At 40.8% G+C, this 26,945-nt stretch overlaps 1 protein-coding gene across 3 annotated transcripts in view; it reads right to left on the bottom strand.

Annotated features, from left to right (window-relative positions):
- The window catches only part of SNX9 (sorting nexin 9), a 220,193-nt gene that overhangs the window by 69,107 nt on the left and 124,141 nt on the right, over window positions 1-26,945 (bottom strand). For all 3 annotated transcript variants that reach the window (XR_012689719.1, XM_075203369.1, XM_075203370.1), the window contains one exon: window positions 13,524-13,631. Coding sequence is in view for 2 of the 3 variants with exons in the window: in XM_075203369.1 (XP_075059470.1) it covers window positions 13,524-13,631 (108 nt within the window). In the remaining variant the exon portion in view is untranslated. The remainder of the gene's footprint in view (window positions 1-13,523; window positions 13,632-26,945) is intronic.

Below are 26,945 nucleotides of genomic sequence, written 5' to 3' on the forward strand. Positions count from 1 at the left end.
TATGGCATACTACCATATACACCACACTTCCACCACAGCTTACCTTTCAGTTCACACAAATTGTACTTTATCTTTAACTAAACTTCGGTATCAATCATAATTAACATGTCAAGAAAGTGCAGTTCAGGGTTAGCAAGCCCAGTAATAAAAAAAACAGCAGTCTCCTATCACTACCACGCCACAGACCGTCCGCCACTACAGTTACTGACTGCAGATATCTACCTACAGAAACATGAAAAAGTGCTGGAATGCAATAATCATGTTAATATGTCAGTCTTCTGCATGAATCCCATAGTGCAACATTTTAACAAGTCAGACCTCCTCATAATATAAATCCCACCAGATTCAGGATAGTTGGCAGACTGCCCTGCTCTCTCCTATCTGTTCTCGTCACTTTCACGGCTTGTGGCTGCTGGTGTCTTTAGATCAGCTGCTGCTTGTCTGCATCCTGGAATGTTGGAGGCCCTATTTGGAAAAAGAATGGGTACACGAAATTTAGTAAACTCCAACCAGCTCCAGTGTTAAATCAAAATAGCACCCACATTTTATAAGTAAACCTCCCTCCAACCAAAACATTAAATTAATAGCATACACATTTAATAAATAGACCTATTTCCCTCCAACATTAAAATAATAGTGTTACCATATAAAAAATAAACCTATTTCCCTCCCACAAACAGCCCCTCATACACACACATAATATAAATACACTGGCCCCTCACACACACATAATATACATACACTGGCCCCTCACACACACACACATATTATATTAATATAAAAGGTGCCTTTTTTCATTTTGAGGTAAAAGAGGTGTCAGGATTGAGGCAGCGGGTCATGTGAGGGAATAGTTAATGAGCATGTGTCATGGGGAATATTAAAGAAAATCTGGTGAGAGTTGTAAGGGGCTGAGGAGGGGCCGTGTGGGGAACAGACTTCTAACTCACATGCCCCCCCTCTGCCCAGCACCTTCACACATGGCCCCCCGTGCCCTGCAGCTTCCACACACATGCCCCCCCTGTGCCCTGCAGCTTCCATCACACATGCCCCCCCTGTGCCCTGCAGTTCCATCACACATGCCCCCCCCTGCGCCCTGCAGCTTCCATCACACATGCCCCCCCTGTGCCCTGCAGCTTCCATCACACATGCCTCCCCTGCAGCTTCCATCAAACATGCCCCCCCTGCAGCTTCCATCAAACATGCCCCCCCCCCTGCAGCTTCCATTTAAACATGTCCCCCCTATGCCAAGTACCCTTCTTCTTACCTTTTTCCACATGAATGATGCCAGGAAGAGAAGAAATGATGGAGCTCCTGCACTGACTACCCGCCATCACTGCCTACCATTTGACCGCTGCAATCACATGACCCCATACAGAGAGCCAAGTTACCTAACCTGAAGGGGATTTAGCCTCTAACCCTAGCTTTAACGCCAGCCCCTCCTCCGATTTGCGGAAAACCCCCGCGACTCTTGTCCCCCCATCTGGGCCCCTTGAGAGCCGCTAGGCCCTAGCCCTAGGTAGCCTAGCAGTAAATCCGGCCCTGGTGTGTATGACAGGGTGTGAGATTGGTAATCTGTGTTCTGCCTCAATGCAAATAATAAAAAAACAACAAGTGTAATAATGAGAAGCCACTATGTATCATATGGTTATTTTTATAATTGTGGCTAGAAACACAAGAAACAGGTTAATGACAGTACAATTTTACTCCCTTTACCGGTTTTATCCTGGTTTTGTTTACATCCATTATTGAGTCCTATGTAGGTGTGCATTTCACTTTGCATGGGTCATCTCAGAACTTTAGCTTCCAGTTTCAGATACTCATTTCATTTATTGATGCATGTTCTATCTGTTTAATTTATTGGACAGATGGAGCAGCCATTATATCTGCTTATTTTCAATTATAGGACATTGTTGATATATTCTTTGTCCTTTTTCACTATTTAATATACTTGATAAGTTGTCTCTACATTCATTTCCCTCATATATACTGTGAGTAGGGATCGTTTTTGGTATCATTTATATTTGGGTGTTTACACACTCACCTTTTTGTATTACACCTCGGGACACTGTTCCATGGACCTTTTTGTCCGTGTTTTTTTTTACAGTTATATCACGGACGTCATATTTATTCTCAGTCCGGTGGTTTCCGCTTACAGTATATGTGTTGGTTCTTTTAGATTTATATACATGTTAAGATTGTTGTATGTGTCATTGGCAGTACATTATGAACACTGCTATTATCCATTGAACAAGTTTATTTTAGTGATACTGCTTATTTATATTTTATGTTCCACGCATATCCCGGTGTCCACGAATGTTCGTGATTGATAAAGTTATTGTGAAACAGCCCTCGTTTTGAATTTCAAGAGGAACGTGCAGAGAACTCACAGCTGGTATCGTTTTCATTCCATCAAACTTAACACCGAGGAGTATTTAAAGCGGGACAAGTGTAGTGATGGGAAATCTAGTTCATTTTGAAGATTAGTTCATTCTGATCTAGTTCACACAAAAGATTAATTCAAAAGATTAGTTCATTTCACTGGTCGCCACCGAGAATGAAAAAAAAAAAAAAAGAACACACTTCCCTTTATCCACACAATTCCTTACCCTTATCTTTCCCTTTTTAAGAAGAGAAACAAATAAATAGAAGAGGGGCAATAAAAGTTTCAAAGGAGATTATTACTTTATATTCTCTGGGAAGGGAAACAGCATCAAGAGTCAGGCCACCTATGAGCATAGGGAGTCTTTTTAGGGGGAAGGAGTTGGTACAGGAGGTATGGGGTTATAAGTAAAGCCAAGGAGCCCAAATCTGGTGAAATTTATCATCCTTATCATGCAGGTGGTATGTAATCTGTTCCATCCGGGCGATAAACCAGATATAGGACCACAGGGCCGCCATAGTAGGGGGTTCAACTTGTTTCCAGGACTTCGCTACTATACATCGCGCAGCAGCCAGGACATGGGAGGCTAATTTCGCAGTCTGACTATCATCATCAATCAAAGGGTAACAGAGAAGAAAAGACCATGGGTCTTTCCGGACAGGGCATGAAAGGAGGGAGGAGAGGAGGGCCCGAACTCGATCCCAAAAGGAGGATATTTTAGGGCAGGACCACCAAATATGCAAAAAGGAGCCCATCTGGCCACAACCCCGCCAACATAATGGAGAACTAGAGGGGAACATTTTAGTGAGTTTGTCAGGTGTGTAGTACCACCTATAGTAAACTTTATATGCGCTCTCCTTCACCAGAGTGGAAATCGAGCTAATGGCAAGTTGATCCCTTATGATTTCCCAATAATCCTCCTCTGGGGGGGGGCCCAGATCCCTCTCCCATTCCCTCTCATGCCTACCGCCCGGAGGTAAAAGTACATTGAGAATTAAGCTGTAGATAAGAGGAGATCATACCCAAGGGTGAGGAGAGACATAGAGATTCAAAGGGAGACCTAAGAGGGGGGAGAGGAGCCCCCCCCCGAGGAGAGAGCGCATAACGTGTCGTAATTGGAAATACTCGTAGAATTTAGGATGGAGACTTGGATATTTAGAGCGTAGGTCATCCCAGGAGATAAAGGCCCCCTGAAATAATAGGTCTCCGACAAATCGAACTCCCGCAGTGACCCAGGGACTATAGAAGGCAGAGGAGAGCCCAGCAGAAAAGGCAGGGTTACCCCAAAGAGGTAGGACAGTAAGAGAGGACACCGGTATCTTGAGATGGGGTCGGCAGGTCTCCCATATTGCAGCTGAGAATAGAAGGGTAGGGCATTGGGAGGTGAGGGGAGATCTAGCTTGTTTTGAGAGACCCCATATACAGGACAAAATTGGAAAATTAAGATAAGCGGATTCGATGTCAACCCACGACAGTGCCACGGGGGGGGCAAAGGAGGCTACAATTTGGCTCAGATGAGCCGCCCAATAGTAAATTTTAAAATCCGGTAAACCCCTACCACCACCTCTGGTGGGTCTCTTTAAGAGAGCCAGCTTAATCCTGGGAGACCGGCCATTCCAGATAAATCTAGAGAGACATTTTTGGATAGATGTCAGATCCGAAAGGGGGACTCGGACCGGAAGGGTCTGGAAATAATAGAGGAGCTTAGGAAGGAGGTTCATCTTGACAGAGATGATTCTGCCCAGCCACGAAATGATCAATGAGCGCCAGGAGAACAATTCAGACCTGATCTTAGCAAAGAGGCCCGGGTAGTTCTCCTGGTAGAGGGAGTCATAGGAGTCGCTAATGAAGATACCTAAGTATTTAATTTTCTTTTTCTGCCACCGAAAGTTAAAGCGGAAGTGAGTACTAGTCCTTCTGGGGAGGGAATATTAAGTAGGAGAGCTTCCAATTTCGTAATATTGATCTTGTAACCTGAGAGGTGCCCATAGTGGTGTAATATGCTAAAGAGTCCAGGGAGAGACTTCTCAGGCTGCAGGAGAGTCAGAAGGACATCGTCCGCAAAGAGAGAGAGCTTGCTTTCCAGATTCCCCGTTCGCACACCCCGTATGTTCGGGCAGGCCCGGATAGAGGCCGCAAGAGGCTCTATAACCAGGGCAAAGATGAGAGGAGACAGAGGGCATCCCTGGCATGTACCGTTGGATATGGTGATAAGGTCAGAGGGAGAACCGTTGATCATGACTCTTGCAGAGGGTCGGGAGTATAAGGCTTGGATACCCGTGAGGAGGTTACCCGAAATCCCAAACGCCGACAAGGCTCGGGACATAAAGTTCCAGGAGATCCTGTCAAAAGCCTTCTCTGCATCAAGGGAGAGAACAATGGCCGGGGCCTTCCTGGTATTAATGATATGAATCAGATCAACGACTCTCCTGGTGTTATCTCTGGCCTGATGACCCGGCACAAAGCCAACCTGATCATAATGTATAAGGGAGGGAAGGACCGAATTTAGTCTATTAGCCAAAATTTTAGCATTTAATTTGACATCTGTATTAAGCAGGGAGATGGGGCGATAACTGGTGCAGTCATGAACAGTCTTTTTTGGTAACTGGAGCAGACACATCTTCGTCGGACTCTGAGTCCACATGAGAGCGGGGGGAACCTGCTTGTTATGTAGAGGACTTATTAGGGTAATATTGAGGGACACCCTTCGAATGAAGTTTTTTGTTTTTCGGCATAGCTCAGTAGAGTCGGGTCAAGGATGAAGGAGGTATTGGAGAAGGTAGGTCAAATACAGCAAACTTCCGAACAGAAGATTCGATCAGAAAAGGCCTCTCGGGATTGCGGCAACCATTACATCACAGCTGCATACCAAACAGGGACCCTGGCCATCCTCAGTGAGCCAGAAGCAAAGTTAGAACATATGTACAAACTCGTGGCACCGCACCAGGAATGAGAGCTGCTACTGATGGACGAACCCTGAAGAATAACAGGGGACACAGTACCCACTCACTGACCTACTGATCCTGTCCAGCAGCGATCACATCAGGCCGCGGGGGACCACCTCCGGGATTACAGCGTCCAGCAATAGGTCGATGTTTAGGGATGGCTGATGTGGTGTTTAAGGTCAATCAAATTCTTCGCAGGCCGGTTGATTAGGCTGCAACCATGAAATTCTTGGGGCAGAGGAGGCCTCAAGAGAGCTCTTAGAATGGTAAGGGCGTCTCTGACAATCCTGTGTGCCCTGACAGGACTATGGAGGTAGGAGGTGCAGTACCAGCGAAGACCACTAGGTGGCGTCAGATGTGTAATTCTGCACAGAATATCAAAGTATTAATCAGAAGATGTCATTACTCCAGAGTGTGGCACCAGGGGGGAGGGAAGCAGAACCGCAGGCACCCCGATGTGGGGAAGAGGCAACAGGCACCACAGGGCAGTAGACACAACACAGCTGGGGATGGTTTATTGCAGTATATAGTGGTACTCACTGTGCGGTCCAACAGCAGAGGTCATCAACCCAGCGCAGTCTGCTTGGAGAGGGAGGGGGACGGAGGAGATGAAACTCAGCCGGCGGTCCGCGGCCACAGGAAAAATGGGCTCAAAGTGCACCACCACCTCTCGCTCGGCGCTGGAAGCCTGGGCGCCAGCCACCGGAAGTGCGGAGCCCCGGTAACTTCCGGTTTCGCCGTCGGGGATGAAGAAACCTCAGCTGGAGTACCCGCTTGGCCTGCCACACAGTGGTTCCAATCACGTCTGGAGACAGATGAGTACAGTGAGGTGCTCACACAAAAGATCCGGCGGCTTTGTAGTGGGAGGCGGTTCAAGGTGACCTGCGGGTTTGGAGGTGCCTTAGTAGTCAACTGTTGGGCACAGGGATAAAGCTGGTCGTTGATGGCCTCTGATGGCCCGTCTGTAGGTCCAAAAACCCGAGCGTGGTACCCGGCACTAGGCCGCGTGTGGCTGCTTTTATGTGCCCCAGTAGGCCCCAGACAGAGCGCCAATTTATAGTCTCCCCACACTCCGTGCAAATCTGCCGAGACGGGGGGGGGGGGTCAATCCTTAATAGCTTCTGAGCCCGCAAGTTGATTAGGGGGCTCCTTGCACCCGATTTCACTGGGTTTAAAGGTTACGGTGACGGAGCTCACATAAGACACTTCTAGCCAGCATGGAGTCCAAACCACGCCCCCCGTCAGATCATTTTTAATATTTTAAAAAGGGCAATCACTTATACAAAAACCAGTAGTGACATGTTGAGCTCTGCAAAGTTAATTACATTTTCATTATTATTTTTTATTTCCATAATATGCAAATGAAAGACCCAAATTCAGAGTATTATAAAGTGTCACTTTTTTGCTTTTAAAATTGAGATCAGTGCAATCAGGATATAGGGGAGATGTATCAAACCTTAGGGGGGAATTTTTACAGCTGTAAAAAGACCCAAAATAGGCATCATGTCACTGGGGGCGGGGCTAAAATTTGCACAATTCACGAAGCCCCACCCCCTACGCCAATACTCCGCTCCAGGAACTCCCAGACGTAACCAACATAATGTTGGCAATTATGACTAATCAGCTTCTGTCATTTATCTAGCAGAGTCTATAAAATGACAGAAACTGATTAGTTGCTATGGGCAACGCTTCCACTTTATCTCTCTTGAAAGTTAATACATCTCCCCTGTATATATGGTGCAGTAAACTACAGTATATAACATGCAGCACTCAGCAGTGCACTGTGTCTGAGCTGACAGGGAAGGGAATGTATCCTGTGACTCATGAGCTAAATGATCTAAATGAGTGAAAAGATTTGAAGAGTGGAAAGATTCGAAAGATTTGGTGAGTGAAATGATTTGAAAGATTCGGTGAGTGAAATGAACTAGATGAACTATTGAACTCCTGAGCGAGGAGAGTGACTCATAGCTCAGTGATCAGCTCCAGAGTCTCACACAATGTCTGAGCACAGCAGTGCCACCTTTGGTAGTTTAGAGGTACTGACTCATCAGTATTAAATGAGAGCTGAATAGAAACAAAAGAGCCAGTGTGAATGAGACAGTGAGTGAGGCTGCTGGAGCTGCTCTGCTTTATCTCAACTCATCCCACTTGTTTTAGTTCCTGGTGAACTAATCTTTGCCAGAGCTGTGAACTAAATGATTTAGTTCACTTTGAAGATTAGTTCATTTGAACTAATCATTCATGAACTACCCATCACTAGACAAGTGTACTTTGTTCATTATGCCTTGATAAAGACCCGGAAGAACAGGGTTGAAACGCGTTGGCTGGCTTGAGGACCCGGAATAAACGAGTGACCAGTGGTGATTGCGGAGTGGTGAATCGAGCTGCAGTCGGTTTTACTATATATGCGTTTTCACTTGGACTTGTGGTACGGGCATGATTATTTATCAGCGTGGAGAATTTTATGCATTGTGTGTTTTTATGTGATTTTATTGGTCATTAAATTATGAACTTAATGCACTAGATTGTTGTTCTATGGCTTCCTTTTATGATTATACACATGGAGTGGAGCCTGAAGGTGGACGTGTTTTATTCATGAAAAAGGACGCAGTGCTCTCCTTCTGTACACACTTATTGTGAAGTGGCCTTCTGTAAGCATACATCCTCAGGGGCGACTTTGAAGGAAGAAGCACGAGTGATTTTAGTACATTTTCTCCTTGCACAGTTCTATAAGTGGTGGTGGATTGACCATTTATTCGTTGTCAAACGTTATTATGCCATATTGTTCTGCCTTTTGTGTTTTTTATGACATCTTGTTACCCAATTGATGAGGCGTTTGGGAGAATTACATCTCTGTATGAATCAAGAATTATTGACGTCACCCTCTTTATAGATACTAACAGGAGCGCAAGTGTATGTACCATCATTTATCTTGTTGGAATATTGATTGTTTATGAATTTTGGTGGAAATTCTTGTGTACATATATAGCAGCATATCACAGTGAAGCGCCCTAACATTATCAATTCTATTTTATTGAGTACAATTTGATTGCCTTTACAACTAAAGTTTTATTTTTTTAAAGGCAATATTTTTAACATGCATGTGACATTTTAAACGTCATATATAGTTGTCATATAGAAGTGTGGAAAAACTGTGAAATTACTCATATTCAGGAGTGTCTTGCCTTCATTTCCTCACATATATTTAATTGTAGAACACATGGTCTTGACTTTAATAAACCAAACACAGTGTTAATACATTATTTATTTTATTTTTCTCATTTAACAGTGAGGCAGGGTCTCATATACCCATATACAGCAGGTGTGAAGAAACAATGTATCAGATGATTAGTTAATGGTCTTTCTGATAAACAAATAAATCGAATAGCAATGGCTAGTAGAGGTACTAGGTCCCTGTTGTGCTACTATATAAATAAAGTATGTGAAATAGCCACTCACCAGGTTACAGAAAATAAAACCCACAGACCATGCACCAGATCTGTCATTTTTAAAGCAGATACCCTATCAGGCCAGGCATTTCTTCAATATAAGTATCGCAGTTATTATTTGCAACTAAATGAAGCATCTAACAACTAGCTACAGCCTAAGTAATTACATACATTGACTCACAACTATCCTTTGTTCCCCACATCGACTCTATATCTAAATCACGTTACATACATCTAAAAAACATTTCCAGAATAAGCACATATCTTACACAAGACACTGCAAAAACTTTAATTCATGCACTCATCATCTCCTGCATTGATTATTGCAATTCCCTCCTTACTGGTCTTCCCAAAATCAGACTCAAACCCCTACAATCTATTTTGCACACAGCGGCTAGATTGATTTTCCTTGCAAATCATTCTTCCTCTGTTGAGTCACTCTGTCAGTCTCTATGAGAACATTAGACTCTGGTATTGTATTATGTTAATATAGATATTCACTTTACGATTGAGGAAGCCCAACTTCTACAGCAAATTGAAAAGGCTACACAACTAGGTCAAATTTTAATTATGGGGGATTTTAATTATCCGGACATTTATTGGAGTACTGAGACCTGCGGTACAGCTAGGGGAAATAGGTTTCTGAGCACGCTAAAAGACCATTACATGTCCCAATTAGTTGAGGAACCAACTAGGAACCGGACTATACTGGACCTAGTAATAACAAACAATGTAGACGTAATATCAAATATTCAAGTAAAGGAGCACTTGGGAAACAGTGATCATAATATGGTCTCATTTGAAATTAGTTTCCAGAAACAACAGTATAAGGGATCAACTAGGACTTTAAACTTTAAAAAGGCAAATTTTAATATGCTAAAGGAGTCTATAAAGAGCATAGACTGGGACAAAGCCTTTGAAGGAAAAAATACGGAAGAAATGTGGGCTGTCTTTAAAATGTTGTTGGAAACATACACGTATAAGTTCATTCCTATGGGAAATAAATGTAAAAGAATTAAGTCTAAACCAATGTGGCTAAATAAAAAGGTAAGGGAAGAAATGCAAAGGAAGAAGCGTGCATTTAAATTGTTTAAGTTTGAAGGGTCAGAGGAGTCCTTCCATAGGTACAAGGAATGTAATAAAACATGCAAAAAGGAAATTAGATTGGCTAAATTAGAAAATGAAAGGCACGTTGCAAAAGAAAGTAAGACAAACCCCAAAAAGTTTTTTAAGTATATAAATGGCAAAAGGATTAAAAAAGATAATATAGGACCCCTAAGAAGTGAGATGGGTGAATTGATAAATGATACTAAGGGAAAAGCAGAGATATTAAACACGTTCTTTTCTTCAGTATTTACCAGAGAGGAACAAATGGCAGGAGTAATACATAAAAATGGAAATGAAACCATGCCATTAATTAATACTTGGTCATCAGAGGAAGAAGTCCAAAGGCGACTGAAGAATATTAAGATAAATAAAGCTCCAGGTCCAGATGGCATACACCCAAGGGTCCTTATGGAGTTAAACTCGGAAATAGCTAGACCGCTATTCTTAATTTTTAGAGATTCAATCTCATCAGGCTTAGTACCAAGGGATTGGCGAATAGCAGATGTGGTGCCGTTGTTTAAAAAGGGGACGAGATCACAACCAGAGAATTATAGACCTGTAAGCCTGACATCAATAGTGGGGAAACTACTGGAAGGTATTTTAAGGGACAGTATTCAGGATTACTTGGTACGCAATAAAATTATTAGTGGGAATCAACATGGATTTGTGAGGGATAGGTCATGTCAAACTAATCTCATTAGTTTCTACGAGGAAGTTAGTGGGAACTTAGACCAGGGCAGGACAGTAGATGTGGTCTACTTAGATTTTGCAAAGGCCTTTGATACAGTGCCACACAAGAGGTTGGTTTACAAAATAAGGGAAACTGGTCTAGAAATCAAAATTTGTACTTGGATCGAAAACTGGTTAGAGAATAGGGAACAGAGAGTTGTGATAAATGGAACATTTTCTAATTGGTCAAAGGTCTTAAGTGGAGTACCTCAAGGTTCCGTGCTGGGACCACTCCTTTTTAATATATTTATTAATGACCTTGGTGATGGTTTAGAGAGTAAAGTTTCTATTTTTGCAGATGACACTAAACTCAGTAAGGTAATAAAATCAGAGCAAGATGTAGCTTCTCTACAGAGGGACTTAAATAAACTGGAGGATTGGGCGGCTAAATGGAATATGAGGTTTAACACAGATAAATGTAAGGTTATGCATTCAGGGATCAAAAACAAGAATGCAATCTATAAATTAAATGGAATTAATTTGGGAGAATCTATAATGGAAAAGGATTTGGGAGTGCTCGTAGACAGTAGACTTAGCAATAGTGCTCAATGTCAAGCAGCAGCTGCAAGGGCAAACAAAGTATTGGCATGCATAAAAAGGGGCATAGATGCAAGGGAAGACAGTGTAATTTTGCCACTGTATAAATCATTGGTAAGACCTCATCTTGAATATGCAGTACAGTTCTGGGCACCACTCTATAAAAAAGATAATTTGGAACTAGAAAGGGTTCAGAGAAGGGCGACAAAATTGATAAAGGGTATGGAGTCATTAAGTTATGAGGAAAGGTTAGCCAGTTTAGGCATGTTTACTTTAGAAAAGAGGCGTCTAAGGGGAGATATGATTACTATGTACAAATACATTAGGGGTCAATACAGAGAGCTTTCATGGGAACTTTTTACCCCAAGGACCATACACAGGACACGTGGTCATCCCCTAAGGTTAGAGGAGAGTTAATTTCACAACCAGCAAAGGAAGGGGTTCTTTACAGTAAGGGCAGTCAAGATATGGAATTCATTGCCAGCGAAGGTTGTGATGGCAGATTCAATAGATATGTTTAAGAAAGGGTTAGACAAATTTTTAGCGGAAAGGTGTATACAGGGATACGACCGTTAATTTAAAATAAAGGATAGTAGTGGATATAGGGTAAAATTGGATTGCAATATTGAGTCTGGGGGGATTTTCAAAATTGAAACAGATGGGCGGTTGCCTACTCTGGATTAATTTCAAATATAAGTGCAGGATCGCAGGAGCTCCAAAATAGGTTGAACTTGATGGACTGGTGTCTTTTTTCAACCTCATCAACTATGTTACTATGTTACTATGTTACTTAGAACATCTGGTCAATAATTAATTGTTTTGTTATAGTTGGATTAATTGGGTCTGTATATATTTAAGCATTTGGTCTGATTGATATGTTGTCTTTGTTTGATTTGCTGTGGGGGCATCTGAAGCCTCTAATTGGCTGCATTACAAATCATCACAAGTTTAACAGCCGAATAGTATTGGGTATCTGCATTCAACCAATAAACACAAGAATGGCAAGTGGGAGTATTATATAAAGCCACAAGGATCCACACACTCATATTCCCTAGAGAAAGTCCTACTCTGGATGAAACGCGTTGGGTCACGCCCCCAGATTACCTATTGGATACACACAAAACCGGAAGTGACGCATGCGATCCACGGTAGAACGCAAAACGCTTCTTCACTTCCACAACACCGAACACGGACTACAGCTGTGCAATCTTTATCTACAGCATTGCTGAGCACCTGGTCACCGCAAACACATCATCAAACAGCATGTATTTAAATTGGAACACCACACATTAAAGGCATACTGCAGTGTATGGTCGGGACTTTATTTGGCAATAGTGGAATAATCTGGTGATTACCATATAGGTTATTTACCTTCTAGTTAACCCCACTATGTACTTGATGTTAACACTGCTATCCAATTAGTGGGATATCGTTAACTGTGGATTATCTGGAGAATCACCTTGGAATATACCCACTGCCATTGAGATGATTATTTAGGATTTTATGTTTATGTATATGGACTTCACACACATATGATATACATATATGATATTGTTATTTACTATATGCGTGTGCGCACGTGTTTTGATGTTTTAGGTGTTTTAATTTATTTATTTTATTAGTTGTAAATTGGTCCATTTGTGGTTGTTTGATAACCATGTATTTATTAAAACAAGTTTCCTTTTAGAGGTCCCTCTTGTTTATATCAGGACATACGGTTTCAGTTAAGTGAATTAACCAACACTTAGAGAGTTTTAGTACCATTTGATATCATTGAAAGTCTCCTCACTAGCCAATGAGCGCTTAACCTGTGTTGTATTTATTGTTTTCAAGGGAGGGATACCATTTGTACATGCGGCTCTTGCAACATAAAATAGGAGTAGAGCACAATTATTCCCCCTTCCCCCAATAACGTTTGAATAACGCATCACACACCAGCGGTTCTAGTCCTTGGGGATAGCTGTGCAACATATGGATTTTTTCAATAAACGCAACAGCTTCAATCATCTCAGCCTGTACATTAAACGTAATGTCTTTTCTAAACAATTTATAGATTTATGTCAATAATCTGATGGGCCATTATTGAAACAGCTCAACCAACAGTAAATGTCAAAATACATTAAGTGTCCTGTGCACTTACTTTGAATAGTAGCTTAATTTTAATAAACATAGAAAAGTATACAAACATAAGATGACATGTACAGAAGTGTGGTAGGAAGTGGTGTAATATTTTTATTTAAGAACTGTCGATTTATAGAACAGAACAACAGAGAAATCACTTCCCAGCTAATCACATGCCTACAGTGCCTGTGTAGAAATTATAACTTGCCCACTTCAATAAAACTGGCCTTGATAGGGATTACCCTGTAAACGTACCTGTTCTCCATTATTGGCTGTTGCATTCTGAGCAGTGATTGCAGAGAGGGAATCAAAAAAAGCTAAATCTGCAACCGCATTGCTACCGGCAGCACCATCAGACACGTACTAGAAAACAAAATGTAATATAAGGTTGACAAAAAGTTTACTTAATGTTCCATTATTATTAACCTCTAGAATATAAACTCTCATGGGCAGGGTCCTTTCTACCTATTGTCCCATGTCTGTCCGCTGTCTAACTTTCTTGTACGTCCTGTCATGTATTTTGCTGGACTCTGTGTGAGTCCCCATAGCATTACTCACACTCATATTGTGCTACTATGTGTATTACCTCATCTATTTGTTACTTGCTTCTGTATCTGGCACTACGAAACCTGTGGCGCCTTATAAATAAATAAATAATAATAATTATTCATCTGATTCCCCAAGATGACAGGTAGCAAAATAAAGAACAAGTGGGAAAATGATGAACAGATGCTCAAATCATGTTCAGTAATTTTGTGTTCTAAGATATTCAAAAACATGCAGCAATTTGTTAGAAATTATGAATACATCAGACAGTTCAGTAAATTAAGAAACAGAGCTTCAAAATAAATATATCAAAGTTATTTTATTCTCTGTTAATACGGATTTTGCCACTAACTACAGCATTAATAACAGGATGAATGTTTTATTAGATAATTTATACCAATTTTAACACTGCATTTAAAATGCTATTATACAAGTTTCTCATACATTAATACGTTATATTAATACAATAGATTGAATTTGTAATAGAGCACATAAACATGTTAAAAAGCAACATTTAAACAAGTCTAGATCGTATTTTAATTTTCATGTATTTAACTATTTTTTTTTCATAAACAAACTTAAACAGGATAAACATATACACACTTTACATTTATGAAATAAGTGTTCAAAATATATTTGTGTAATTTATGTTTTAAATTTACTAAATTACTGGAGACGAAGGCCAAAGTAAACAGAGGGGAAGGGCCCCGCCTGGACTGAAGCCCTTGATGAAAGAGGAACCCACTTAGAGTTCGACATGTTATTTCAAAAAGATTAATACATGTAAATGGGTAAAAGGATACATATGGGCTGGAGAAGAGTACAGGTACAGTAGTTAATCTTTTCTCACATGCAAATGCTGTCCCATCAACAGATCTGCAAAAAGGAGAACTAGTCCGCTGCCTTCATCCACAGGCAGGATGGAAGGTGGCCATGTGCCCATTCAGAAGAAAAATCGCCTCCACAAAACACAGAAGACACAGATGGGGATGGAGCAATTTATTCATGCCAAATATTTCAAGGACCAATGGACCAGTTCAAGGAGGAGGAGCTTACCATCTTGTGCATGGTAGCAGTCTTTCCCATAGTGGCAAAAAGGCTTTGAGTGTTGAGATTGCAATGAGTTAGCGTTCGGATACTTTAGATCTGTCAGTGTCAAGATTACCAGTTCTGAAAGGAATTGTCTTGTGTGACTGAATAGCATGCAGGATGGTGTTCTCAGCAAACATTTGCAATTGAAAGGGGAAATGTGCTGCTGCCATATTTAAGCGATTAGTTGGAGTTCAAGTTTTTTCTGGATTATTGTAAGAGCCAAGTCCTGAGACTCATCTTATGAGCAAACACACATTGCTCCAAGGTAAACAATTGATTTTAGCTTCTGCAGACGGCAGGGTCATTCCATGTCAGTTCACCCAGGCCCCGACCGTCACAGACTCAGATTTTCATGAAGCTTGGCACACCTGATACTACCACAAATCTACTAACCCATGTAAAATTTACATTCTCTAGGCCTCATAGTTTCTGAGATATAGGGGGTCAAAGTTATGTAAAATTGCTCAGAATTGCCACTACAGATTCTCAATTTTTAGTGTGGTATGTCTCATAAAAAAATGCACATCTCAGCGCCTATTCCAATTATCCCTATGACATTTTTATCCTTTGTCAATCACAATATGGGGATTCCAGAAAAAAAAAAAGTTTTATCAATCTTGCCTGTCTCTGAGAATCACTACACAAACATTTAGTTCAAAAATCAAGAACTTTTTGAGATAAAAATATTCTTGAGTTCAATTAGCATTATCAATCTGAGGCAGAGGAGTGGGATAAATTTTTAATTTGATCCTTAAAGTATACTTTGAAAGGCTATGAAATAAAAAATAATGAGATTTTGATTGCCTGTATGAGTTTTTAATGTTTAATTAAAATTTCCTCTCTAAAAACAAAAAGTAATTAGCTATAATTTTGCACACAGATGTTTCCATTCTGGAATTTTAAACACAACCATTAAAGAATTCATAAGAAATTACCCATATAAGGCCCCCTTGCCTCTCTTGATTGCTTTTCTGTCATTTCTGAAACAATAGTAGTTGTGAGCATTCTCAAAAGGTGATGTCACCCAAGGCAGGTTGGGGCATGTTTCAACCTGCACTAACAGGTTAATTCTTGCTGAGCCTGCACTGTGGTAAGTCAGTCCTCTGCTATCTGTTTTAGAGTGAAGGTGTTCTGTATCAGAAGATACTAGAACATTTTTTATTTTTTCCCGTGGTTATTTTGTGTTTAATTCCAATGCTGTAAAAGAACTTATTAAAATAAATTTTGGTGTTTTCCAGAAATGTCTGAAACTGAACAGCCTGATAAGCAAATATCTTATTATACATAATCTGGCATAATTCATACTAAATTAAGAAGCTTTTAAGAAATCATTTTTATTATTTCCAAAGCCAACAAATATAATTTTGATAATTGTATTTATGAATGATCCTAAACATTCAATTTACATTTAAAAAATGATTGATTATTAATGAACAATGAAACAGATAAATTACAACTTGCACTATTAGCAGTATTATGACAAACTTTAATGATTTAGGCTAATATAAAAGGCCAATTTCAAACTAGTTCAAGTTTGAAATACATCAACTTAATTATTTATAATTGTTTATTGGAGATGCCTGATGTCTAACTGAAGTTTAAACTGTACTGACGTTGTACATAATAAACTTCCTTTTCAGGTAGTAATACATACTTCCAGTATCCTTTGTGATAGGAGGGCTGACAGAGGAAATGATATTGCATACAGGAATGTAACAAATGTCTTCTTTATTATGTAGAGGCCAGTGAAATGATCAAGCAGGGCCATAGGGGTGCATGAACTTAACTTGAACATTACATTCCTCCTCATCTTTTGTTCCAATCCAAAAAAACAATGACTATCATAAACAAATGCTATGTATGAATTTGTATGGATTTCTGACATATTAACTGGTGATGGATTCTTCTGATCTGAGAAATGGAAAATGGAACTGAAGTTTTTTTATCTGAACTGAATCGCTTTGTTCCTATTGAATTGTTAGATACAGGGTGAAGTGATGAAATCCTCTTGTACCAGGTACAGTTTTCCCTTAGAAAAGTGGTCTTGTTGATGCTTGCGTTTCTGAAAGTGTTTCTTTAAATATTTCTAATGTTGTATAAGAACTTTTTTTAGAAGAAAATTCTGTGTTTTCCACAAATGCCTGAAACTGAACTCCCTATTGAAAAATGTAGTGTGGAAAAAAGAAACTGGAACTGAGTGCAACAAGACCAGCTACACAAAAGTGGTAAACTGGATTTAAACTAGGGGTGTGCACCGGCCACTTTTAGTGTTTTGGGTTCTGATTAGCTTGAGGTTTTGGGTTCTGATTTGTTTTGCCAAAACACCTGAGGAAAGGTTTTGGTTCTGATTTAGGGTTTTGGGTTCTGATTTATTTTTAAAAAAGCATAAAAAGTGCTAAAATCCAGTTTTTTGTTTTTTTTTCCCACTCCTACGCTATTATTAACCTCAATAACATTCAATAAAAATCATTTCCACTAATTTCCAGTCTATTAAGAACACCTCACAATATTGTTTTTAGTCCAAAACGTTGCACCGAGGTAGCTGGATGTCTAAGCTAAGCGACACAAGTGGGCGGCACAAACACGTGGCCCATCGTAGGTGGCTGTGTAGGCTTGAATGGCCTTTTTCTGCTCCTCCATCCTCTGCAGCATATAGAGGGTGGAGTTCTAGCGCGTCATTACCTCTTGTTTTCGATGATGACAGGGCATTTTAATTATTTTTTTCTTTGGCAGCAACACTGAACGTAGTTTAATATCTGATACGCAGCTATCTGGACTGCGCAGTGGAGTGGCCCCAGTACCCAATTTGGTACCGGGCCACAATACCTCCTTCAACTAGTCTAAATTCCACTGCACAGATGGCGGACACCGGACGCACGTCTAACACCAACATAACAGTTACAGCCGCAGTTATCCGCTTTGCAATAGGTTGACTACTGTAGTACTTTGTACTCATGGCAAATGACTGTTGGATGGTCAACTGTTTGGTGAAAGACGTGGCGTTCTTACGACTTCCCCTCTGGGAAGATGACGGACTACCAGCAGCAACAGCAGCGGCAGTAGTAGGCATACCGCTGCAGGATTCCTCGGATGAATCCCGGATTGAAGAGGACTCAGTCTGGCTGGTGACATGGCCTGCAGGACTAAATCTGATGGAGATCGGGGAGGAAGTTGATGAGGAGTGTGTTGGTGGTGTGTATCCAACAGGACCAAGGGATTTAGGTGTCACTGGACTGATGACGGTCCTAGCCCCAGTTCTTGAACGAATCACTGAACTATGAAGGTTATTCAGGTGACGTATAAGGGAGGATGTCCCTAGGTGGCCAAGATCCTTACCCCTGCTTATTTGAGCTTTACATAAGTTACATATGGCCATACATTTGTTGTCCGGATTGGGATAAAAATAACTCCATACCGAAGAGGTGCATTTCTTGGTCTTCTGTCCAGGCATGACGATGGGCTTTTTCATCCCATGGACAACAACTGATTCCCCCCCTGGTGCCTCATTTAAGATAACCACATCAGCATCCTCCTCGTCAAGTTCCTCCACAGCGCCAGCTACATCAATATCCTCCTCCCGGTGTACAACATTGACACCTTGATTATCCAAATCTGGATCTACACTGTGGGTGATCCTTCCAGCATATGCAGAGGGTGTGCTGCAAACGGTGGAAGGAGCCACCTCTTCCCGTACAGTGAGGGGAAGGTCAGGCTTCGCAACCACCAACACCCTTAAACTCGCCTTGGGGATTTGTGATGACATCTCTTTAGAAGGCAGAGTTGTTTGCTGTGTTGTTGCTGACAGCATAACTCTTTTAAATTTTTTGGAGGGGGGGGAGGAGGAGGGCTTAGATCCTTGGGTGAAGGTGAACCACTAGTCCTGAACACGGGCCAGGGCCTAAGCCGTTCCTTGCCACTCCGTGTCCTAAAATGGCATATTGACAAGTTTTCGTTTCTCCTCAGATGTTTTTAATTTCCTTTTTTTGGTAATTTTTTTGACCTTTGGGTTTTTGGATTTTACATGCCCTCTACTAGGAGATTGGGCATCGGCCTTGGCAGACGACGTTGATGGCATTTCATCGTCTATGTTATGACTAGTGGCAGCAGGTTCAGCATTAGAAGGAAGTGGGTCTTGATCTTTCCCTACTTTATCCTCCAAATTTTGGTACTCCATTATATGCAGCACACGTTCTATTACAGTACTATTTTTTAAATACTGCTGGAACAGTGAACAATTTTTAATAGATTGCAGTATATTAATGTTTCTGGACTGCAAGAAAGAACAGTGAACAATTTTTAATAGATTGCAGTATTAATGTTTCTGGACTGAATTTTTTTTTTACTTTTTTGATTTTTTTTTTATATTTTTTTTAAATGATTTTTGTATAAATTTTTTTTTATTTTTTTAAATTTTTTTGAAGATTTTTTAATAGTTTTAAAATAACTATGCACTTAGCAGAACTAAGCACAGGACAAAAGCACCACTGTACTCAGCAAGGACAGAGCACTGGACTGATGCACCACTGGACTCAGCAAGGACAGAGCACTGGACTGATGCACCACTGGACTCAGCAAGGACAGAGAACTGGACTGATGCACCACTGAACTCAGCAAGGACAGAGCACTAGACCCAAGTAAAGAGCACCACTACACTATACACCCTCCCTCTTCCCTGATGTCAGGCGAAATGAAGATGGCGGCCGCAAGGTGAGTATTTATGACATCCGAGTCTCGCGAGATCCGACGAGAGACTTGGATGTCATAGCCTCGTTTTGGATTGATTTGGCGGCCGGAAGTACCCGAACAGTGCTCGGATCCCGTTGGATCCGCACTGTTCGGGTGGGCTCGGATTAGCGGAATCTGAGCCCGCTCATCCTTAATTTAAACCAAACATTTAGTGTTCCAGAAAAAGATCTTTTGCCCCTCAGGAGTGGGATAAATTCTACTTTGTTAATAAATGTTTGTGAGCATCACAAAGCATATTATATCAAGAAATACAGTACATATCAGACAACTTGTTAGGATCCTTTTAAATGTCACAAGAAAAAAATAACAAAAGCACTTAGGATTGTCGACAGTGACTTCTCTGAAAAATTAATTAATAATCCCCGATCTTGTAAAGTCATTTCTTGGTCAGAAAATATGTGAAGCATGCAGCGAAAAGGTACAGAAACACCCAAAATTTGGAAACCTGGATCATGACATTGAAGAGGTCAATTTAAACAGTGACAGTGACCAGAGTATGTCCTATTTAGAAACATCACTTTCAAAAGATGAAACCCTGGAGCAAATCAATACATCACTGACAGAATTAAGCAGAGTCACCTTAGAATTCCACACAATTGCATCCTATAATAAATCTTCAAATATCCTAAAAGAAAAATTAAGTCTGCATACTCCACTCTGATTCTACTAACCTTTTTTCTCATAGACAAATAACATTTTCCATAGAAGGACTGTCAAAATCTGGCAGAAGATTTGCTACAAAAAGCAAGTGATATGGATGAATTTGTAAGATTATTTAAAGCTAAACTCCTGACATCGATGACACAAAGAGAAAAAATACAAGTTTTGACTCTAGCTCCTACTTCATGGAGTAACTGATTGTCTTTCTGCCATATCATCCTAGATGTCCTTTCGCCAACTCAAACTTAGGGGCACATTTATCATTCATCGGCAGAAATGAGAAATAGTTATCAATCCTTATCGCATGGATAAGGATTGAACTATTTCTCAAATTTATTAAAAATGGATCACAGAAACAGCAGTTCCGAAAAACTGCTGTTTCTGTGATAAAAAAAATCACATTTACCTCCCTCTTCGGGACGCGCTGTCTCTAGGATCTCCTCCACGTCATCTTCATTCCTCTTCTTCTTTCCATTGCGCATGTGCAGTTCCACAAAGATCCCGGATTGTCTGCAATTCTGCGAGCGATGAGTGACAGGGAGGGATCATGTGCTCTTCGGAGCAGAGCTGACAGCATTGGGTTTTTTCATTTCTGATAATGTACGCCAGCAAGATTCTGAAAAAAATGTTTTTTCGGAACTTGTTAGATTGCAGCTGGGAGCAGTCACCATACTGTTGAATGGTGACTGCTCCCAAAAACAAAGAGGAGTGCAAAGCAGCAGATATCCATGATATCTGCTGCGATGCACCCTTAATAAATTTGCGGAGGACATGGAGGCACCTTAATTACCTGGTAAAAGCACTATCGTGCTTTCTTAAATATGCCCCATAATCTTTCTAAAACAGAGTTAATAATATTCCCACCCACCAACAAGAGCATACCTGACATTTCTATCTCTGTTGATAACATGACCATAAATCCCACCCCACAGGCTCGCTGCCTAGGTGTAATCCTTGACTCACACCTATTCTTTGTTCCCCACATTGACTCTATATCTAAATCATGTTACATACATCTAAAAAACATTTCCAGAATTCGCACATATCTCACACAAGACACTGCAAAAACCTTAATTCATGCACTTATCATTTCCCGCATTGACTATTGCAATTCCCTCCTTACTGGCCTTCCCAAAAACAGACTCAAACCCTTACAATCTATTTTGCACGCTGCGGCAAGATTGATTTTCCTTGCAAATCGTTATTCCTCTGTTGAATCACTCTGTATGTCTCTACACTGGTTGCCTGTTTTCTACCGAATCCAATATAAAATACTCTTACTAACCTACAAGACCATCAACAAAGCTGCACCAACATACATCTCCTCCCTTGTCACAAAATATCTCCCAACTCGGCAACTCTGTTCTGCACAAGATCTGCGTCCCTCATCCACACTCATTACATCCTTCCATTCCCGATTACAGGACTTTTTTTTCCGGACTGCACCCACCCTATGGGATTCTCTCCCTCGCTCACTAAGACTCTCCTCTAGTCTACAAGTTTTCAAGCGTTCTCTGAAAACCCACCTCTTCAGACATGCTTATTATATTCCTCAACCACCCTCTTAACCTCACTACATTACCCTGTTACCACCTGTTATACAACTACCCCTTGACCAACATTGCTGTGTGACAGGATCATTTAGCTTATGAGTCACTTTTACCTTTGCAGTCTGGCTGGGCCGACTGCAAATGTAGACTTAACCTCTTGTGCCAAACTCCCATTGTCCAATAGATTGTAAGCTTGCGAGCAGGGCCTTCTCACCTCTTTGTCTGTTTTACCCAGTTTGTTTATTAGTTTACTATGTTTGTCCCCAATTATAAAGCACTACAGAATATGTTGGCACTATATAAATAAATGATGATGATGATGAGTAAAAAAAAAAGTTATGGAAATATTTTATGTTAGTGAGAATGCAGTACGTCAAGCAAGAGTGCATCTTAACGAAAAGGAAATTTTGCTTTACCTGAGCCAAAAAAAGGAAATACAGAAGAGACCTACCAGGACGTAGTAATTACCAATTTAATCTGTTCAAAAGATAACGGAAGACATTTGTTATGTTCCTGTATGCAATATAATTTCCTCCGTCAGTCCTCCTATCACAAGGGGTACTGGAAGGATGTAATGCTTCCCTGAAAAGGAAGTTGATTATGTACAATGGTAGTACAGTTTAAACTTCAGTTAGACATCATGCATCTCCAGTAAACAATTATAAATAATTAAGATGATGTATTTCAAACTTGAACTTGAAGTTTGAAATAGGCCTTTTATATTAGAATAAATCATTAAAGCTTGTAATAATACTGCTAATAGTACAAGTTGTAATTTATCTGTTCCATTATCCATTAAGAATCAATAATTTTTGTAATGGAAATTGAATATTTAGAAACATTCATGAATATATTTATCAAAATTATATTATTTATTGGCTTGGGAAATAATAAAAATTATTTCTTACAAGCTTCTTAATGTAGTATGAATTATGCCAGATTATGTATAAGACATCTGCTTATCAGGCTGATCAGTTTCAGACATTTCTGGAAAACACAGACAATTCCAAAAAGGTAATTTTGGGGGCGTGGTTTTTAAGCCAACATGGCCGGACGCGTTTGAGAGGAGCTCTGGTCGATAAACAGCAAAAAGACCGGATACGAGAGATCTGAGGAAAAATTGGGATACCCCAAAACAAAATAACGAGTCTGCAACACCCAAGGACCCAAAATTTGAAAAGTCAGACTCCCCGTTGTCAGCGGTCAGCTCTTCCCCCGGAGCACGCTTAGGCACCATTGAGGAACCTGCATGATTACAAGGTGTGTGATTTTTAGAGATAGGCAGGCTCGTTTCCCCGAGATCCGAATTCAACCGAATTTAGCCTATCCGAGTACCGAGCCGAGCACACTCGGTACTCTCCCGCCCATTCCGATTCGAAATTGAGGCAAAACGTCATTGTGACGTATTCGTATTTCTGAGCTCGGTTCTCGCGAGATTTGAAAATCATAAATACCAGCCTCTACAGTAATCCATCGCCATTTGACAGAGGGAGAAAGCAGGATTAGGTCACACTGGCTATATCAGCGCAGGGACAGAGCAGTAATTGGACACATTATTGTTTCTATTCAATACCATTCTAATCTTAATACCAGTTGTTACAACAGTAAGAGAAGGATAGAGGAGGGTTTTTGTGCAGTTTCTGGCACTCCAAGTGCTTTTGGGGTTTCCCCCATTCTTTTGAATAAATTTTTCTGGCTATCAAAAGTCATATTTGTCAGCAGTATCTAAAACAATTTGTAGCACTACAAGTGCTTTGGCCTCATAATGGATTCAAAGCAGTCCACATATGAGCAGAATCAGAAACCAAGTTCTGTCACCAGTCCTGATGGTAGTGTTCCCAGTACGTCATCTGGGAAAGGCGATGTCAAACTACACAGTCTTTTGAAATCAGTCAAAAAAACACACCTAAAATGTTTTTGCCAACATGCCATTCTACACACGCAGTGGCAAAGAGAGAATGAGGCCTTCACCTTTCTCTATTAGTGGCAGATCAAAAAATGTTACCGAGCCTACAAGTGGTGCACAACTATTGTTACGCGCCAAAGCCAAGCTGCAAGATAACAGTAAGGCATTAGAGGATAATGTTTGCTCTGAATCAGAAATGATACCAATCCCTGTGGAGAGTCCATCCAACATAGGTATGTATAATCGTGAGCATTCTGTTAGTGTACCCATAAAGAAGAGGCCTTTCAGCAGTTCTGCTGATGTGTGCCTGAACAGCCCGAGTGTAGCCGGTGATACACCAAGTGAGGATGACACTTTGGAATTAGAAGAGGATGAGGGAGAGATTTGGGTAGCCGACGAGGGCGCTGATGAGGATGCGGTTGATTGTGTAAGTCCTGCGCCAGTGGCAGCAGGTTGGCACCAGTGGCAGCAGTTCTGGCACAAATTTGCACTTTCAAAACACAAGCAGAGATGACGCAGGTGGCAGGCCACAATAGTTTGACATCTGGGCTGGTTTGAAGGATTTGACAAAAAAATGTGTGACCTTTCCCATAACTGCAACCAATCCTACTATTAACATGCAAAGGATGGTGGAGGGCCTAGCAGGGATTAAACTGTATTTTTCCTAATTTGCACTAATACGGTTTGGGTGTAATATACACCCAAAGTCGAGTGCTCAATTGCTTAGAGTTATTGATGAAGAGGAAGACAAGCAGGCTTGTCTGTAGAATTTGCAGGCAAATTCTACTGCGTTATATAGGTAACACCCAAAGAGAAGAGCTCCATTGCTAATTGTAATTGCTGAAATAGAAATAATAGGGCTTACACTCTTTGTGTAAATCTGCAGTTACATTTTATTGTACCATAGCTCACTCAGAAATAGGAGAGGTGGCAGGGTTCAGTGCTAATCTTCCTCAAACAATACTAATTCATCCCAGCATCATAGAAGTCTGTGTACTATGATGTAAATGCCGATAATGTCCTTCAAAATGGAATTAGTAGTTCATTTTAGGGCACAGCTGTCACGATTTTTGGCCAATTCTTTTACAGCAGAGCAAATATCTAAATGTTGTGCGGAATCATCTGCATCACCACTGGGTGTCTTGGGAAAGCAATTTTCGTCTCAACAAGATGTCTATAGGTCTTGGATCCTTGCAAAGCAAATTAAGCATTTCGTATACAATTAAAATATAGTTAGCACATTTACTTTATTTTATGTCACGCGTTAAATTTCTGTAGCTCCTTGTGAAAATGTATTATTAAGGTAATCACTTGACTCTAGCTAACCGTGTGTGCACTCTTTTCACAGGTGACTACTTCGCTGGACTAAAGTACATTCCCCTAAAATGCTAGTCTTCTTGCAGCTGCTGCATTCTCCTACATGCTGTTGCAGAAAACTGAAACTGGCCCTAAATATTTCTGGACACAAACAGCATCCCCTGCATGTCATTTTTTAAAAGTTCTGTAACACCAAGTTGATTGTGTGTGCAAAACAGGAAATGTGATGGAATTCAACCCCGCTGTAATGCTTGAACAATATTGGGGTCATCATCAGAAATGACATCCTCAGGAGAGTTCAAGCAGGATTAGCCATCTTTAAATGGCATCCCTTAGTTTTTGGAACAGATTGTCAGCTGTATGCCTCTTAGTGAAGCTGCTGATACACAAAGTAGCCTACTTCTGAAAAATGTGACGTACTTGGGTACATGCTGCTGCTGTCCTTGCTGGTGAAGGCAAATGACCAACCCAGTGGCCTGTCACAGTCATATAATCTATACCTTGCCCAGTTCCGCTTGCCCACATATCTGTGGTTAAGTGTACAGTGGGTAGAATGTAATTTTGCAGCCCAATGATTACATTTTTAAGAACTTTCTGGTAGAGGTGAGGAATAGCTTTTTGAGTAAAATGGGGTCGTCGTGGAATTTGGCAATAGGGACAGAACACCTCAAGTAACTGTCTAAAACCAGCTGCATTAATAATGGACATTGGACACAGATCTAATACTAGCATAGTCCTTATGGCGACCCGCTTTGTGACTGGGTGACAGATTTCATTCTTGCTTCCTCTTGCAAAGGATTGTTTAACTGTTAATTATTGGTTATGGGGATATTGATGATGAAGGTGTTGGGGGGGGGGGGGGATAGATTGCAGGTGCTGGGATGTAGATGAGAGAAGGGAGGCAGATGATACTGGACTGCTTTTTGTTATTTTTTTTTTTTACCTAAGTCTCTGATTTTCCCAACAGCTTTCCAAGAACTCGCTGGAAAATGACGTAACATGGATGAGGATCCCAGATGGTTAAGGTCCCTACCTCTACTGAGTGTGGCTTTAAAAACGCTACAAATGGCTAGACAACAGTTGTCAGGATTTCTGTAAAAATAATTCCACACTTTAGAGGTGGATTTTTGGTCTTATGCCCAGGCATGACAATGGCCTTTTTCTTATCACTGGCAAGAACTGCAGCAATTTTTCTTTGAAAGTGTATGAAAATCATATTGTGACCTAGGAGGTGGGCAAAATTGAATGGAAATGACTGGAAATTAGTGTTAGTGAGGTTAATAATAATGTAGGTACAAAATAATACCGAAATTATGTTATTTTAGGCCAAAAAAATGTAATTTTTTTAACAAAACCAAAACCAAAACACGCAATGGCGGTTTGGCAAAACCAAAACCAAAACACAACAGTAATCCAGATCCAAAACCAATACCAAAACACGGGGGTCAGTGAGCATCTCTAGTGATTTTAACAGTGCTGCCAAGACTGGCAGCTCTCGGCGCTGCAGCGAATGTGTAACCTAGCCTGGATTGAGGCTAGTTAGTCAGCACTTACTCCCCGAGGGAATCCTGCTGCCTGAAGACTAAAAACATCAGCTAGACAGAGCTTTGAGCGTGAACGGAGGGGAGATAAAAAAAAAAGGAAGGAAAAAGAAGCAAAGTGCACATAAGAGCAAAAGTAAAACAGGAAAGGAAAGAAAGGTGATATACTTACAGTTGGGTGTTCTGCCACTTGGAAGACACCTCCGTGAGTTACTGCATACTTGTCCACGGAAAATTCATTGCTGTGCAGCCCATATTCTATTCAGCAGTGACTAGTTTTGCTGATGCGGAGCTCCATCTAGTGGCAGCAGGGATTATT

Source organism: Mixophyes fleayi, chromosome 3, assembly GCF_038048845.1.
Source record: "Mixophyes fleayi isolate aMixFle1 chromosome 3, aMixFle1.hap1, whole genome shotgun sequence".
Classification (NCBI taxonomy): domain Eukaryota; kingdom Metazoa; phylum Chordata; class Amphibia; order Anura; family Limnodynastidae; genus Mixophyes; species Mixophyes fleayi.